The 19,125-nt window shown below is 44.6% G+C and overlaps 1 protein-coding gene across 1 annotated transcript in view; it reads left to right on the top strand.

The window, feature by feature from the left end:
• LOC126259803 (uncharacterized) overlaps nt 1–19,125 on the top strand; it is a 77,745-nt gene that overhangs the window by 43,126 nt on the left and 15,494 nt on the right. Inside the window, exons 2-3 of the mRNA XM_049956831.1 lie at nt 6,797–7,029; nt 16,858–17,103. Of these exons, the coding sequence (XP_049812788.1) occupies nt 6,802–7,029; nt 16,858–17,103 (474 nt within the window). The 5' untranslated portion in view covers nt 6,797–6,801. The remainder of the gene's footprint in view (nt 1–6,796; nt 7,030–16,857; nt 17,104–19,125) is intronic.

Below are 19,125 nucleotides of genomic sequence, written 5' to 3' on the forward strand. Positions count from 1 at the left end.
CTGAAGCGCCTTTAACCGCACGGCCACACCGGCCGGCAAATTTCTTCTGGGATTATGTGTATTTATTCTTATTTACAGAAATAGTTTCTTTTTTAATGAATGGTAACGCATGGGTTAGTTGGCATAGATGTGGGACGAGTTGCCATAGGAATGCCAACTGACCCCATACCTAACTATACCAGCTAGTTTCAGGGCGATATTAAAAACGAAATGGATATCACAAAATCCCCAACATCAGAAATAAAAGATTATTATGCGTGAATGCAACCACAGTTAACTTTTCTTTCGAAAACCAACATCAATAGCGCGTCAGTTCTATCTACAGACTCGCCAGAAAAAAGAAAAAATTACAATGAAACAGGGGCCCTTCCTTCGCGACGCTTCCAAACAGACTGAAGTGGCATTGAATGGTGCACATTTGCACACACTCCCCACTATCACGATGACAGCGGTCTAACTCAACCGTGGCAGAAAATAGAAGCTGTGTGCCATCCAGCCCCCTATGCGAGCTAACCCCGGTCTTCCCCACGCTTTCGGAACCGTAACAGTAAATCACGCCTGTTGCAGAACGCCTCTCTTGTAGCATCTGCACAAGAGTTGGCTGAGCCTCTTCGTGACGCTTTCGCGATTATTAAATGTACCAGTAGCAAAACCCTTTGCTCTTCTTTGGACCTTCTCTATTTCCTTTAACAATCCTATATGGTACGGATCCCAGACAGACGAGCAATATTCCGGTATTGGTCGAACGATCATTTTGTAAGTTACCTCATTTGTAGGTGGACTACACTTCTTAAGGATTCATCCAGTGACTCTCGGTCTGGCATCAGCCTTTATCTGTCATTACTTCTTTCACCTCTGGCTACGTCAGTTAATAAGAAAAACACTGGGACGCACCATGGTTCGGATTCCATGTTGAATAGTAGGTTCTCCCATAGCTGGCTGAGTAATTCAGCTCAATGGGACCATGCCTAGTGAAGCACTGTGGTGCTCAAACCCATCTTCGGGACGATTACTTTTTTACTTTACTTGCTAAGATGGACAGTAGGAAAATAAAAAGAAGAGTAGAAACGGCCAAGAGCGCTTTTGGTAAACTGAATACAGTTTTTGAACTGTTCTTTCTATGGGTCTGGTACGGGGAAGTGTACGACAAAAGGAATTTAACGCGACAACTATTTAAAACTGTGGATGATAGGCGAATCCAGTGCAAATTGGAATGGAAAACGTAATTACGATTGTCACGGAAAGGAACTAGAGCTGATTAGGACATTTGTACCTATGAATAGATGGTATATGGACCGAGAAATTTCTTTCCTGCATTACAAGAGATTGGAAATAGCCGAGTCTACGATCTACTAGGAGGTTGGTAGATGACGGTAGAGAAGATGGAGGAGCAACATGGATGCATGTAGCTGAAGATCGCAATGCATGAAATAGTCTGGAAGAGGTGTTTATCCAGCAGGGCATGTCTTATGTAGATGTTGATGGCATCTATTATTTAAATATTTCAGCTTGTACGACACTAATATGTTAATATGCAGGTCAAAATAAATGTAAGTAACATTAAAAGATCTCGAACGAGGTAAAGAAATATTCTCTAAGCAGAAATGTGAGCTCAGTGCTTGATTATAACAAAAAATTTTCTGGTATATTCCTACAACTGTTCTTTTTCTAACCCGAGTATCATTCGCCGTCTGCAAACGCGTATAAAGAAATTCAGCGCAAACAATCACTGGCTTCCTTGGATTGCGGACCGGAGTCATGTATATGCTGAAAATTTTGAACTGAAAGACATTCAATTCAAGACACCTAATGTACTGTGCCTAAGAGCAGATTTAGAAAATTCCGGAAGCCGGTCTTCAGAGTGAACTCACACAGTTCTTTTTTAAGTACCACTCCAGTGGTTCCCGTATCTGTAAAATTAAACAAACAGCATGTCTCAAAGTGTCATGTTAACATTGAGCCGGTAATAATTGTTGCTCTGTACAGCACGCTCTTCCCTGTTCAGTGTAAACAGCTGTAGACTTGGTTGTGGATGTTCAAGTGTACCAGTGGCTCGCAGCCAGCAGTAACACGTGGTTTCATTAAGCAGAGACCACGACTACGGCACGCCTGCAGTTCACGTGCGGAGCGTCTATTCCTGGTGCTGTTTACATGACGTAGACGCTTGTTTACCCACGCTCCACGGCAAACACACTTCATCTATCGCCGTACCGCACGTTAGGGAAACCGAAGGACTTAGCAAATCAAGCTGGTGTAATACGTGTGCAGGGATGAGCAGGCGCTCAAGATTGTGCAGCTGGACGTAGTCCTTTGCTCCCATACTCCAGTGTGTACCAACGTTGTGTTCTTGTAAAAAAATTTTTAAATATACATCTACATCCATACTCCGCAAGCCACCTGACGGTGTGTGGCGGAGGGTACCTTGAGTACCTCTATCCGTTCTCCCTTCTATTCCAGTCTCGTATTGTTCGTGGAAAGAAGGCTTGTCGGTACGCCTCTGTGTGGGCTCTAATCTCTCTGATTTTATCCTCATGGTCTCTTCGCGAGATATACGTAGGAGGGAGCAATATACTGCTTGACTCCTCGGTGAAGGTATGTTTTCGAAACTTCAACAAAAGCCCGTACCGAGCTACTGAGCGTCTCTCCTGCAGAGTCTTCCACTGGAGTTTATCTATCATCTCCGTAACGCTTTCGCGATTACTAAATGATCCTGTAACGAAGCGCGCTGCTCTCCGTTGGATCTTATCTATCTCTTCTATCAACCCTATCTGGTACGGATCCCAAACTGCTGAGCAGTATTCAAGCAGTGGGCGAACAAGCGTAATGTAACCTACTTCCTTTGTTTTCGGATTGCATTTCCTTAGGATTCTTCCAATTAATCTCAGTCTGGCATCAGCTTTACCGACAATCAACTTTATATGATCATTCCATTTTAAATCACTCCTAATGCGTACTCCCAGATAATTTATGGAATTAACTGCTTCCAGTTGCTGACCTGCTATATTGTAGCTAAATGATTTTCTTATAGAAAATTACTTTAAGGCGGGGTGACGACTCACACTACCCTGTGCTAGCCCGTGTTTGGGAAGCTACTGGTATGAACGCCTCATCCGCTTCAACTTCGCATGAGGCAGAATAGTATTAACACACGTGTATGTTACTCCTGTTCCGATTCTAGGAATCTTTTAGTGAAGCCGAAGGATTTTTTATGGCTTCCCAAGCACCCAGTTTCAACAAAACGATTACGTCATTCATATATGGCAGGCCTTCTGGGAGGACCTTGATCGAACTCCGTACGAAAATTATGCTACTTTGATTCTTCAAAGCAAAACACATCTCGGCCACGCTCTGAACCAATGATAGAAGCCATCTTTGCTACCACCGTCGCCAACGCCTGTAAGCATAATACGTGACTGAAAACTTGTTTTATTTCCTACAAAACAAAGTTACAATTAGGTCTGTAGTATCTTTGAATTTTCAAAGTAGTAAGATCCTTTTTGAAACGCTCACTATATTTGGTCAATATTTTAGATATGTATGTGTTTATTCTGGCGTTAGAGATGTCAGTACCTAAAAAAATACCAGCTCTGTTCCGAAGAAGCTGTCAACTATGCTCTGACTGCTAGACGAAACTGTTCGAAGGAATAAGATAGCCTTTTTGTGATTAACATATTTATGAGAAAGTTGTGGCTAGTATATTAAATTAGTCATTTTATACACGAGGTATTAAAGTGATAACAAGAATATTTGAGCCAACTATTTCTGTCACAAGTCGTTCTGCTATCTTAGCAAAATAAAATACATATAACAATTACGAAATTTAAAACGACAAGTGCAATGTCTCGTGTTGAACAAAATTTTGTGTCGATCCCAAAACTGGTCTTAGATTTTGCGAGAATGTAGTATTTCTGAAGCTATGCAGAATTTAATATAATGATTAACATTAATTCATCGGTTGCGTATAGGTTACAGTTGTATGTCTAATACGTGATGTTTTGCTCTGTAGCATCAGCTGAATGAAAGTTACTTCTGAAAAGGGTAGTTTCACTAAATTTCATTGTTGCATCATGAAATTCTCCTGTTATTTGAAACAATTTTGGAATCAGCGAAATGACTAGATCCCCTGTGAAAACTATTATCGTACCACGTAGTTATAATTAAAGCGCAGAATCTCATAGAGGTCCAGTGTCGGCTGTAATTATCGTAAGACAGCGAAAGTTGGTAGATATTTTAATGCTTTCATGCGGAATCGATTTACACTGGAAAAAATTAGTTCCATTTGTGACCACCAGGTGCAAACCCGGCGCGGCGAATGTAAGAAAGGCATACAGAAACGTTTTCATAAGTATGTAATGGGTTAGCAATGAGACGTGGACAGAAAAGGTCAAACAACTGAAAAAGGGTTAATGTTGGTTTTAGTACTAAAGGCCGCTTATACAAGCTGTTCAGTATAAGCACCAGAGGCGTAGACGAAATGCTGCATCCGTAAAATAAAACGACGAAATCAACAGTTGCTCGCATCAGTTCCGGTGGAATCTGAGCAACGTATTCCTGCATACTGGCCTTGAGATCGGGTAGAGACCGAACGTATGCCTGAAAACGCATTCTTTTAGATATTGGCTAATGGTTCAAATGGCTCTGAGCACTATGGGACTTAACTTCAGAGGTCATCAGTCCCCTAGAACTTAGAACTACTTAAACCTAACTAACCTAAGGACATCACACACATCCATGCCCGAGGCAGGATTCGAACCTGCGACCGTAGCGGTCACGCGGTTCCAGACTGTAGCGCCTAGAACGCTCGGCCACTCCGGCCGGCTTTTTAAATATTCCCAGAGCCAAGACATATGGCTCCAGATCAGGTCATTCCGCAGACTATGCACCTGGAAAATCTCTAAACGCAACACGCCTATGAATGTTTACATTAGCAGACTTTCACTGGGAGAGCGACATGAGGTGTTGCATGCAAACAGTGGTTTCCACACAGCTGCGCTCGTCCAAAACAGGAATCACGTGGTGTAAGTGCAGACGTCACCCTACACTTGATAGGCCCTCTGGGTGTTCTGTCTTCACAAAAGAACTGGCTGAGAATAAAGGTGTTGGATACATGGCCACCTACGGCAAGTGCAATAGCTCTTCGCGAACAATAAGCGGTTTAACAGTATCCCAATTTCGACAGTTCTGAGTATTCATGGCACACTGTAGTGTAAAATGTGTCTCGTCACTTCATAGAATACTGCCCGGTCACACGTCATCAACTATCCGTGCCAGTTGCCGGCTGGTGTGGCCGTGCGGTTCTAGGCGCTTCAGTCTGGAACCGCGTGACCGCTACGGTCGCAGGTTCGAATCCTGCCTCGGGCATGGATGTGTGTGATGTCCTTAGGTTAGTTAGGTTTAAGTAGTTCTAAGTTCTAGGGGACTGATGACCACAGATGTTAAGTCCCATAGTTCTCAGAGCCATTTATCCGTGCCAGAAAGCGAAGAGAAAATTCAGAACGTTGCCGCGGATCATTGTGTTTCAGTTGCTGCACCGTCTGGTTCTTGTACGGGTGCCAGTGTAAAACAGGCCACGGCCTCAAACATTTCCGCATTGTTGACCATAGAATGGACAGTTCTCGTGACGCTGCACGAGCACTAGCACTACCAGGGGCATTTGCTGCACAGCCAGTTACAGCAACAACAGCCTCGTCGATAACTTGCACTGGGATAGGACGCCTTCCTCTTCCAGGCGCCACACCAAGCTTGTCCGTGTTTTCGAATTTCATTATCATCTTCTGTAAACCATTTAATGACATCGGGCCTCCCTTGAGACCTTTCAGTCGGCAAAACTCTCTCAATGCAGCGCCGTAATTACTATCCTCCTCATATAACCGTTTCACGAACGGTGCACTGTCTGTCTTCTCGATAGCCATACTTTTCAGTCACGTTATGGGTTGTCAAATGACAGCGTGGATGCCAAGCCGTCACACAAACAGTGAACAGCAGGAGATTTGCCCTGGTGGCTACAGTTGAAACTAATGGTTTTTACAGCCGAAATAGGTTGTGCAATAACGCACCAGCATATCAAGTTCTGCTGCCATGCGATAATTACAGCCCACACTGGACCCTCGTGAGTAGCTGCACTTTAATTATAACTAATCGGTATTATGATCTTTAGCCATTATAGTTCCTCACTTCATAGTAGCAAAATATGAGGAGACAAATTTAACTAGTATCGACGTTCGGAATATTGATTTCTTACATGAATCTTATAATTTCCGAAGACTCAGGAATGTTGCGCTCTTGTTGTAAATATGTATTCTGAAAGAATAATGGCCGGCCGAAGTGGCCGCGCGGTTCTGGCGCTGCAGTCTGGAACCGCGAGACCGCTACGGTCGCAGGTTCGAATCCTGCCTCGGGCATGGATGTGTGTGATGTCCTTAGGTTAGTTAGGTTTAACTAGTTCTACGTTCTAGGGGACTAATGACCTCAGCAGTTGAGTCCCATAGTGCTCAGAGCCATTTGAACCATTTTTGAAAGAATAATGGAATTTACCCTGATTTCAATTTAGGTTAGGGTCAAAGAGTCTGTTGCTAGTGTTCGCGATCGACTTAATTAAATAACTGATAGTCGACACTGCAATTATGTGATACATTGTACAGTCATGTGTGCTCTCTGGTCAAATCGTCTGTTGCTAGTGGTAGGGATCGACTTAATTTTAATAATCGATAGTCGACTTTGCAATTGTGATACACACTGCACAGCGATATGTGCTATCTGGCTGCTTTCCTGAACTGCCACGTGTGTGCTTTTGCAGACAAGATGTCCAGCCGGATTTCGACGCGGCCGCGGCGCACCAAAGTGTACGACTGCAACTTCCGGGCGGGCGAGCGCTACTACAAGCCGGTGCTGGACGACGTGGACCGCAAGTACTCCGGCAGGTCGGAAGCCGGCACCGGCGGCCTCTCCTCGCTGCGGGGCGCTCTCGCCGACGCAGAGGCGTCGCTCGGCTCGCGGTCGCGCGCCACCCCTGACGCAGAATTTCCAGAGGTAACACCTATTACGTCGTACCTCTCTTCCGTTTACACTCGTGTTTTTGTTATTCGAAACGGTTTGAAAGTATCGCAGCCACACTCAATCAACATTCACAAATACAGCATTGACTACAATACGTTCACTGGACAAAATATAAGCCACCTCTTCCACCTCCAACAGAGCACGCTGATCACTTTAGAGTGCTGTAGTTGTGGCACTATGCGGTAACGTGACCCTCCATCGCTGACGTACGGCATGGCAGTGAAATGGTGTATGCCTGTGCAAATGTCGCACCTTGTCAATGACAACCAGTTTCAAACATGACAGGAATTGCTGTTGTCAGTCAACGCAGGTCCGGCTGAATACCATCAACGGAACTCCAGCCTTCCAGATTTAGGTTTTCCGTCATTTCCATATGACGCACCGGGCGAATGTTGGGATAGCTCCTTTAAAAGGGCACAGGCGATTTCCTTCCCCATCATTTCGTAATCATACCTTGTGCTCTGTCTCTAACGACCACGCTGCCGGCTAGACATTGAACACTAATCTCCATTCCTCCCTTACATGCAATGAAGATTTGGTGTCGGGTACCTCTCAAAAGGCCAATGTTCACCGTGGCACGTGAATCACACCTTCAGTGGGCCACACAACACGGAAACTGGACCGCAACTGAGTAGAGGCGTTTAATGTGGACCGTCGAGCCAAGATTTTATCTCTGTAAATGACGCAATGCCTTGAGTATAGCCGGCCACGGTGGCCGAGCGGTTCTAGACACTTCAGTCCGGAACCTCGTGACTGCTACGGTCGCAGGTTCGAATTCTGCTTCGGGCATGGATGTGTCTCATGTCTTAGGTTAGTTAGGTTTAAGTAGTTCTAAGATCTAGGTGACTGATGACCTCAGATGTTAAGTCCCATAGTGCTCCGAGCCATTTGAACCATTTTTTTGTGCCTTGAGTGTACCGATGGCTCAATGAGGTCCAGTGTGTGGATGTGGCTCTGTGACGTTTTGGTTATGTTTTTCGTCCAAGATTTCGACTCACTGTTTCACCAGGCTTATTTGACCGTTCTTAGTTAGCAAATGATGTCCTTTCTTCTATACTATCATGATGAATACGCCGTGGTCACTCCCATGTTCCAAAACAACAACAGATGTATGTACAGGGCTGTACTCATGTGTTCCTGGATTGGCGAACACTCAGGCACTCTATCTCACAACGACTGGCTCGCTAAACCTGATGTATCGGTAGCTCAGGTGGGCAGTAGAAACACTCATACATCTATTAAAGATAACACATTAATAGGTTTACTTACGATATGTACAATAAATAAGTAAGATATACATAACTTCGAAGTGCTGTAGGTCCTTCTGTGGTGCTGAATTATACAGGGTAATTCAGCTGCCCCTACTGAGGGGTTTTATGCAACCAGCAGTGCCTTCAAAAACCATTGCAAGTTTTTCATGTTCTCTCACTCTCTCTGTGCAAACTATTATTCCTACGGAATGAACGTGACGTTTTTGTAGGAAATGTAATGTGTTTAACTTTTGTACTGGGATACGTCTTCGCTAGAGGCTATAGTTTTCGAATTATTCAAGAAAAACGTACAAAAATGAACTTGCTTTTTTCTTGAATAACTCAAAAGCCATGGCCTCCAGCGAAAACGTATCCCAGTACAAAATTGAACTATACTAAATTTCCTAAAGAAAGGTCTTGTTCATTTTTTCTGTAGGACTAACAGCATGTGTGCAGCGAGTGAGAGAATATCAGAAGCTCGCACCTGGTTGCATAAAGCCTGTCTGTAGGGATAACGGAGTTACCCTGTTTAATGTGAGAGTTGTGTTCTTGATAGGAACAAATAGTCTTGAACGCTGATACACTCTGATAACACACTGACACATACCAATGCTTAGTAGTGTTGTGCTTCGTCGATGTATTTTCCTCACTGCAGTCTTCCGTACTAATGCTGGTAAGTCTGTAAGTTCACTGAACCTCTGGGGACGAAGCTCCGAGTGCAGCTGCTTAAAAAGTCGCGACGGCCACAAGCAGCAAGTTCACGTGAATTTACCGTCATCTATAAGTGTGCATGCGTGGCGCCCCTCCATCGGACACAGCGAGCGATGGAAGATCGCTCGCCCGGCGGCGCAGAGGTAGAAGGTTCAACATTACCGTCTCCCGTGTAACTGTGAGCGGCGCGCCGTACGTTATCGACGAAGATAACGTTGATACCGCAAAATCCCCCATCTTAATCTCTTAGACTAGATGAAACAGAGAGTGAAACACAGCAATTTACATTCCCATCATCTGGTAGCTCTACGCGATCCACTCATCAATGAGTGGCTTCAGCTGGATATGGCGCATTCGTACCTGACGGAACTTGTGGACTCTCTAACCTCACTGACGAGGATAGGCGCCAAGGCTACAGGTGGTGTTACACGCTATTAGCATGTTGTCTTCAGAGGTAACAAATTGTTTGTCTGCTTTGCTAGTATGGTTACGATTCATGTCGGCAAAAGTCACAGTCTAAGAATAAAAATTGGACGAAAACTGTCAATGAGTAAGTACAATCAACACAAACAGATTTTGATACGGTAGCTAGCTGGAATGCAAAACTCGGAAAGCGTATGTCAGGAATTACATTTTGTTTTGCATACAGAATTTTAATATAACTCATTTACTACAATTATCACAATGCGACTGATTTCAACCACGTTATATGGTCATCTTCTGAGCTATTGATTCAACAGAATCAGCGAAAAAGATCAGATAAATCGACCGTCTTGCAATAACTGCAATGATTTGACACATTAATAAGTTTTATGTGTTACAAAAAATGGTTCAAATGGGTCTAAGCACTATGGGACTTAACATCTGAGATCATAAGTCCCCTAGACTTAGAAATACTTAAACCTAACTAACCTAAGGACATCACACACATCCATACCCGAGGCAGGATTCGAACGTGCGACCGTAGCAGCAGCGCGGTTCCGGACTGAAGCGCCTAGACCCGCTCGACCATTACGGCTGCCTATGTCTGACACTGAGATCGCGTGCTCCTCAGTTTAGGGATCTTGAATTTGATGAAATACTTTGGTGTTGTTTTGATGCACTTCATCTCATAAAATATCTGCTGCATCCCATGTCAACGATGATGTACCTACTGTGCTAATTTCTAGGGCCGATCCTCTGATTATTTTCTTCCATCATCCCTTCAACTACAGTTTTCAGCATCTGCCCCACGTTGTTATTCTGTCTCTTTGATTTATGATCTCCTTCGTTAGACATTTACTTTTCGTTGAATTGTCGTAAGACTTCTTCAGTCCTAACGCGATCAGTCCATCTGATCTTCAATAGTCTCTTGTAATATAAAATTCCAAAGACCCCAGTCGTTCCATTTTTATCGTCTCCATTGCCCATATTTAACATCCATAGAGAGCTGAGCTCCAAACACAGCTTTTCATAAATCTTATTGCGGTCTCAAAATTTATGTGTTTGGATGTTAGTAGTTGCTTCTTTCCATCGACGACCGTTTCTCCTTGTGTGATCCGTGCTATTGCTTCTTTCTCGTATCTTCCTACTTTCTCAAATTCATCCTCGTGTTCTAGAGTGGCTTGTCCAAGATTAACGTTAGCCTTCTAAAATTTCCACCTGTTGCGCACGCAATTACCTTAGTTTTCTTTTTGGTTGTGGGCAAATTCGAGCCAACAGCCAACGCAAATTCCATTTCATTATGCACTCGACTCTGTTCCTGCTTTGTTTCGGTGACAAATGCTGTGTCATGCTGGTTTTCTGTTCGTGACAAACAACAGCAAAAATTGACAGAAATTTGGTTTAAACTGAGTTGTACACAATTGGTTTAAATGCATCAGCTACGTGTTATATTCTATTTAAAAAGTTACAACTAGTTGTTGTAACTTCTTGGAAAATAACTAAATAAAGTGTGTTGGTAACTCTGCAGAAAGAGTAAAGTTTTCTTCTTTTACCTACCTAAATAAATATATATATATGGTGCACCACAGGCGCATTTTCTCTGGTGTTCTAACAGATATTTGCAATTTTCTTTCTTTCTTTCTTTCTCTCTCTCTCCTTTTATATATATATATATATATATTTTGCAGTGTGTATCTGGAGTGTGCTAGAGTCAGTCCAGACAAATATTACTCATCAGGTCTTTCATGTGACTTTTGTATCAACAGAATGAGTCGGATTGTTTCCCGTTACAAACAAAATGATTTTTGAAAAGGAATTTTCGAACACATTTCATGGCGTGGTCCCAGACTAGTCTAGCGTGATATTTGTTTTATCGATGTGCATTAACAGGGACAATAAACTACGAAGAATAATGAGTATTTGAGCAGCGACAGCACCGCCTTGGCGTGCCCTGTCTGCTAGAGCGATGGAGCAGCGCTACTGTCACTGCTAGAGTACTGGACTATCGCTCTTAATACATACCGATGAAACAAATATCGCAATAGACTAATTTTGTACCGCTCTGTCGAATGCGCACGGAAAATTCCGCTTCAGAAAGCATTTTGTTTCTAGTGGGAAACAACCGGACGCTTTTCGCCTGCACTGGTTGGGCGTCACGTGAAAAATGTGATAATCAGACCTTGTTTGAGGTGATTACAGCTACACATTGGAAAAATGAAATTGCAAATATCTGTCGAAACATCATAGAAAATGCTCCTGACGACACTGACGAGGGACACCCAGGATATGTAAATACTGGGTGAAGAAAAATTCGCGCACTCGCACTTCGCAGAACGATTCCTCACATACTGGCAATACAAAAATGTCTTTCAGAAAGTTTCGTGCTGCGCATATTTCAGGCAGTAGATGGATGTTAAATATTTGGACTCTGGCAACACTGTAATCACGTATGTGGTAACTATCTCCATAAATATTTGACAGACTGCTATGCCGTTGGTGCAGTGGACAGCGTTTTGTGTTAGCATGTAGGAGGTCGAGAGTTCGATTCTGGGTCGAGGCTTATTTGTTTTTGGTTGCTAAAAGTAGTCTGCGTGGTACGGTATCTGGCGTCTTAATCGTCACACAGCGATTACAGTCGGATCTTCTACAAAAAATTTTCAATTTCTTACTACGAACACACAAACGGAAATACAGTTGTTTCCATTGGTCATCTTTTAAATCAACCTTTTGCACTTCGTAGACGCGAATTATTTCGCACCACTGGATCTACTAGATTCCAAACTTTTTTGTGTGTACCCTCACCCAGTGGTCCCATTGAAATTATCTGCAAATATGTTGCTAGCCCTACTAGTGACATAAGGCCCTAACGAAATGCAATGGACCTGAACGTGGCAAGATTGGTATTAATCGAGGGGACCACTGGGGGAGGACACACACGAAGAAAGTTTGAAATCTAGTAGATGCACTGGTGCGAAACAATTCGCGCCCGCGACGTGCAAAAGGTTTCTTTAAAAGCTGACCAATGAAAACGATTGTATTTCCACTTCCGTGTTCATGGCACGTAAATGTTTTGTAGAAGACCCACTGCAATCGCTGTTGGCGATTAAGACGCCAGAAACCGTAGCACGCAGACTACTTTTAGAAAATAAAAACAAATAAGCCTCGACTCAGAATCGAACCCTCGATCTCCTGCGTGCTAACCCAAAACTCTATCCACATAGCACAGCACAGCAATACTACTATATTCTGACGGATGTAGTTACCGTACATGCGATTACAGTGTTGCCAGATTGTAAATCTTTAACGTCCATTTACTGCCTGAAATACGCATGGAACGAAATTTTGAGAGATATTTTCGTATTGCTGGTACGTGAGGAACCGCTCTGCGAAGTCCGAGTGCGCGAATTTTTTTTTCGCCCTTATATACAGGGTGTAAATTTCAATTTGACAAACCAGAATAACTCGAAAAATAAACATCGCACGAAAAAATGTGTAGAATCCAAAGTTGAATATTTTCGAGAGGGACATCTGCTGGTTTTAAAATTAGCAAAAATTGCTCTGAGCACTATGGAACTTAACATCTATGGTCATCAGTCCCCTAGAACTTTGAACTACTTAAACCTAACTAACCTAAGGACATCACACAACACCCAGTCATCACGAGGCAGAGAAAATCCCTGACCCCGCCGGGAATCGAACCCGGGAACCTGGGCGTGACTCTAAAATTAGCCCGCTATCCCAGCCCCCTGAGAGTGGGGCGGGAGGCAACTTCAAAATTACAAATGGCAACCCCCATTTTTTATTGCAGAATCAGATTGTACATAAAAAAACTACGTACATTTTGTCTTAAAGATTTGTTTTGATTCTTGGTCGTTGGTGCTGTGATTCAAGAAAATCCATGTTTTCATTTTTGCGTGGAAAACGGTTACGGATAAATAAAAAATACTTGTTTACTTCGGAAATTTTGATTCGCTAAAACTAAAACTCTCCCTCTCTCCCCATAGGGTGGGGTTTGATAGAGAGAAATTAGAGTTTTACAAATGTTGACCCACATAATAACAAAACTTATCCGAATCTGCGGAAAAAATTAATATTTGGGTCAACATTTGTAAAACTCTAATTCCTCTATCAAATATCTACTATAAAAACAGTCTTGATCACGATTTATTTACTAAGGTAACCGGTTTCGACCACTACTGTGGTCATCTCCAGACCATTGAGTGATTCTCCAGCAGAAAGAGGTTCCTACTCAATGATCTGAAGATGACCACAGTAGTGGTCGCAACCGGTCACCTTTAAAAATAAATCGTGATCAAGACTGTTTTTAGAGTAGATATTTGTAACACATTGATCACTGTCAGTCCCATAATGTATTCAAAAATAATTAATATCTAATTCCACTCTCTCAAACCCCACCCTATGGTGAGAGAGGGAGAGTTTTAGTTTTAACGAATCAAAATTTACGAAGCAAATAAGTATTTTTTATTTATCTGTAACCATTTTCCACGCAAAAATGAGAACATGGATTTTCTTGAATTACAGCGCCAACTACCAAGAATCAAAACAAGTGTTTAAGACAAAATGTACGTAGTTTTTTATGCAGAATCTGATTCTGCAATAAAAAATCGGGGTTCCCATTTGAAATTTTAAGGTTGCCTTTCGTCCCACCCCCAGGGGGCTGGCGTGGCGGGCTAACTTTAGCACTAGCAGATGTCCCCTCGAAAATAATCAACTTTGGATTCTACACATTTTTTCGTGTTAAGCTCATTTTTCGAGTTATTCTGGTTTGTCAACTTAAAATTTACACCCTGTACATAAGGGTGAAGAAAAATTCGCAGAGTCGGATTTCGCAGAGCGGGTCCTCACGCACTAGCAATACGAAAATATCTCTCAAAATTTCGTCCCACGCATGTTTCAGGCAGTAAATGGACGTTAAAGTTTTACAATCTGGCAACACTGTAATCACATGTACGGTAACCGACTCCGTCAGAATATACACCCCTGGAAATGGAAAAAAGAACACATTGACACCGGTGTGTCAGACCCACCATACTTGCTCCGGACACTGCGAGAGGGCTGTACAAGCAATGATCACACGCACGGCACAGCGGACACACCAGGAACCGCGGTGTTGGCCGTCGAATGGCGCTAGCTGCACAGCATTTGTGCACCGCCGCCGTCAGTGTCAGCCAGTTTGCCGTGGCATACGGAGCTCCATCGCAGTCTTTAACACTGGTAGCATGCCGCGACAGCGTGGACGTGAACCGTATGTGCAGTTGACGGACTTTGAGCGAGGGCGTATAGTGGGCATGCGGGAGGCCGGGTGGACGTACCGCCGAATTGCTCAACACGTGGGGCGTGAGGTCTCCACAGTACATCGATGTTGTCGCCAGTGGTCGGCGGAAGGTGCACGTGCCCGTCGACCTGGGACCGGACCGCAGCGACGCACGGATGCACGCCAAGATCGTAGGATCCTACGCAGTGCCGTAGGGGACCGCACCGCCACTTCCCAGCAAATTAGGGACACTGTTGCTCCTGGGGTATCGGCGAGGACCATTCGCAACCGTCTCCATGAAGCTGGGCTACGGTCCCGCACACCGTTAGGCCGTCTTCCGCTCACGCCCCAACATCGTGCAGCCCGCCGCCAGTGGTGTCGCGACAGGCGTGAATGGAGGGACGAATGGAGACGTGTCGTCTTCAGCGATGAGAGTCGCTTCTGCCTTGGTGCCAATGATGGTCGTATGCGTGTTTGGCGCCGTGCAGGTGAGGGCCACAATCAGGACTGCATACGACCGAGGCACACAGGGCCAACACCCGGCATCATGGTGTGGGGAGCGATCTCCTACACTGGCCGTACACCACTGGTGATCGTCGAGGGGACACTGAATAGTGCACGGTACATCCAAACCGTCATCGAACCCATCGTTCTACCATTCCCAGACCGGCAAGGGAACTTGCTGTTCCAACAGGACAATGCACGTCCGCATGTATCCCGTGCCACCCAACGTGCTCTAGAAAGTGTAAGTCAACTACCCTGGCCAGCAAGATCTCCGGATCTGTCCCTCATTGAGCATGTTTGGGACTGGATGAAGCGTCGTCTCACGCGGTCTGCACGTCCAGCACGAACGCTGGTCCAACTGAGGCGCCAGGTGGAAATGGCATGGCAAGCCGTTCCACAGGACTACATCCAGCATCTCTACGATCGTCTCCATGGGAGAATAGCAGCCTGCATTGCTGCGAAAGGTGGATATACACTGTACTAGTGCCGACATTGTGCATGCTCTGTTGCCTGTGTCTATGTGCCTGTGGTTCTGTCAGTGTGATCACGTGATGTATCTGACCCCAGGAATGTGTCAATAACGTTTCCCCTTCCTGGGACAATGAATTCACGGTGTTCTTATTTCAATTTCCAGGGGTGTAGTAGTGGTGCTGCGCAGTTGCTGCAGTGGATAGGGTTTTGGGTTAGCGTGCAGGAGATCGAGGGTTTGATTCTGAGTCGAGGCTTATTTGTTTTTATTTACTAAAAGTAGCCCGCGTGCTACCGTATCTGGCGTCTTAATCGTCAAAAGCGATTGTAGTGGGTCTTCTACAAAACATTTGCACTTACGTACCATGAACATAGAAATGGAAATACAATCGTTTTCATTGGTCAGCTTTTAAAGAAACCTTTTGCACGTCGCGGGCACGAATTGTTTCGCACCACTGCATCTACTAGATTTCAAACTTTCTTCGTGTGTGCCCTCCCCCAATGGTCCCCTCGATTAATACCAATTATTATTCTTGCCACGTTCAGGCCCATTACATTTCGTTAGGGCCTTATGTCACCAGTACGGCTAGCAACGTGCTTTGCAAATTATTTCGATGGGACCACTGGGTGAGGGTACACACAAGAAAGTTTGGAATCTAGTAGATCCAGTGGTGCGAAATAATTCGAGTCTGCGAAGTGCAAAAGGTTGGTTTAAAAGATGACTGTATTTCCATTTGTGTGTTCGTAGTAAGAAACTGCAAATTTTTTTTGTAGAAGATCCACTGTAATCGCTGTGTGACGATTAAGACGCCAGATACCGTACCACGGAGACTACTTTTAGCAACTGAGAACAAATAAGCCTCGTCCCAGAATCGAACTCTCGACCTCCTACGTGCTAACACAAAACGCTGTCCACTGCACCAAAGGCATAGCAGTACTGTCAACTATTTATGGGGGCTTTTCGTGTGAAGCTTATTTTTCGAGTTATTCTGGTTCGTCAACTTAAAATTTACACCCTGTATAATTATCCTACAACACTCCTTTGGCATATACCAGAAGCTACTTTTATGTATGAAGATATTCTTGTAAAACACCCCAAATTTTGTCAGTGGAGTTCGAGTTCACCGTCTAGAGTTTGGGAGTGAAACGTGCTTTCCTTTCTCGTCGCAGAGGCGGCCCCTGTCGGCCCTGCTGGATGAAGCCGAGGGCGAGGACTCGTCGCCGTTCCGGCGCGCAGGCGTCGGCCGGCGGCGGCTGATCGGCTCCGTCGACGACGCCGACGAGGAGGACGACTTCTTCAGCTCGCGGCGCGTCCGCGAGTCCCGAGCACGCATCGCGGCGCTCGAGGACGAGATCTCTGCTGCTAGGACGTCCTCCCGGTCCAAGCTGCGCGCTGCAGACGAGTTCGCCGAGAAGGTTGGTATTCGTATCCCCACCTGCTGACGCGCTGGCTTTTCGGAGAAAGTGCAATGGCAGCTGGTGGGCAAGCATCGCCGAATACCTCTTAGCAGTGTTCACTAATGAGGAAGCTGGAAGCCCTTTCAGTTTAAACGCAGCCAAAACCTCTCAGACAAACAGAAGCTAAACGATGTCAAAGTTAACGTAAGGAGGGCTATGCGTGAAGCGTTCAGTGAATTCGAAAGTAAAATTCTATGTACCGACTTGACAGAAAATCCTAGGAAGTTCTGGTCTTACGTTAAATCAGTAAGTAGATGGAAACAGCATATCCAGACACTCTGGGATGATGATGGCATTGAAACAGAGGATGACAAGCGTAAAGATGAAATACTAAACAACTTTTTCCAAAGCTGTTTCACAGAGGAAGACTGCACTGCAGTTCCTTCTCTAAATCACCACACGAACGAAGAAATGGCTGACGTCGAAATAAGTGTCCAAGGAATAGAAAAGCAACTGAAATCAGTCAACAGAGGAAAGTCCACTGGACCTGACGGGATACCAGTTCGATTCTACACAGAGTACGCGAAAGAACTTGCCCCCCTTCTAACAGCCGTGTACCGCAAGTCTCTAGATAAACGGAAGGTTTCAAATGATTGGAAAAGAGCACAGGTAGTCCCAGTTTTCAAGAAGGGTCGCCGAGCAGATGCACAAAACTATAGGCCTATATCTCTGACATCGATCTGTTGTAGAATTTTAGAACATGTTTTTTGCTCGCGTATCATGTCATTTCTGGAAACCCAGAATCTACTCTGTAGGGATCAACATGGATTTCGGAAACAGCGATCGTGTGAGACTCAACTCGCTTTATTTGTTCATGAGACCCAGAAAATATTAGATACAAGCTCCCAGGTAGATGCCCATTTTCCTTGACTTCCGGAAGGCGTTCGATACAGTTCCGCACTGTCGCCTGATAAACAAAGTAAGAGCCTAAGGAATATCAGACCAGCTGTGTGGCTGGATTGAATAGTTTTTAGCAAACAGAACACAGCATGTTGTTCTCAATGGAGAGACGTCTACAGCCGTTAAAGTAACCTCTGGCGTGCCACAGGGGAGTGTTACGGGACCATTGCTTTTCACAATATATATAAATGACCTAGTAGATAGTGTCGGAAGTTTCATGCGGCTTTTCGCGGATGATGCTGTAGTATACAGAGAAGTTGCAGCATTAGAAAATTGTAGCGAAATGCAGGAAGATCTGCAGCGGATAGGCACTTGGTGCAGGGAGTGGCAACTGACCCTTAACATAGACAAATGTAATGTATTGCGAATACATAGAAAGAAGGATCCTTTATTGTATGATTATTGATAGCGGAACAAACACTGGTAGCAGTTACTTGTGTAAAATATCTGGGAGTATGCGTGCGGAACGATTTGAAGTGGAATGACCATATAAAGTTTATTGTTGGTAAGGCGGGTGCCAGGTTGAGATTCATTGGGAGAGTCCTTAGAAAATGTAGTCCATCAACAAAGGAGGTGGCTTACAAAACACTCGTTCGACCTATACTTGAGTATTGCTCATCAGTGGAGGATTCGTACCAGGTCGGGTTGACAAAGGAGATAGAGAAGATCCAGAGAAGAGCAGCGCGTTTCGTCACAGGGTTATTTGGTAACCGTGATAGCGTTTCGGAGATGTTTAGCTAACTCAAGTGGCAGACTCTGCAAGAGAGGCATTCTGCATCGCGGTGTAGCTTGCTGTCCAGGTTTCGAGAAGGTGCGTTTCTGGATGAGGTATCGAATATATTGCTTCCCCCTACTTATACCTCCCGAGGAGATGACGAATGTAAGATTAGAGAGATTCGAGAGCGCACGGAGGCTTTCCGGCAGTCGTTCTTCCCGCGAACCATACGCGACTGGAACAGGAAAGGCAGGTAATGACAGTGGTACGTAAAGTGCCCTCCGCCACACACTTGTTGGGTGGCTTGCGGAGTATAAATGTAGATGTAGATGTAGATAAATCGGTATCACATGGTGCTTGCTGGC

Source organism: Schistocerca nitens, chromosome 5 (assembly GCF_023898315.1).
Source record: "Schistocerca nitens isolate TAMUIC-IGC-003100 chromosome 5, iqSchNite1.1, whole genome shotgun sequence".
In the NCBI taxonomy this organism is placed as follows: Eukaryota; Metazoa; Arthropoda; class Insecta; order Orthoptera; family Acrididae; genus Schistocerca; species Schistocerca nitens.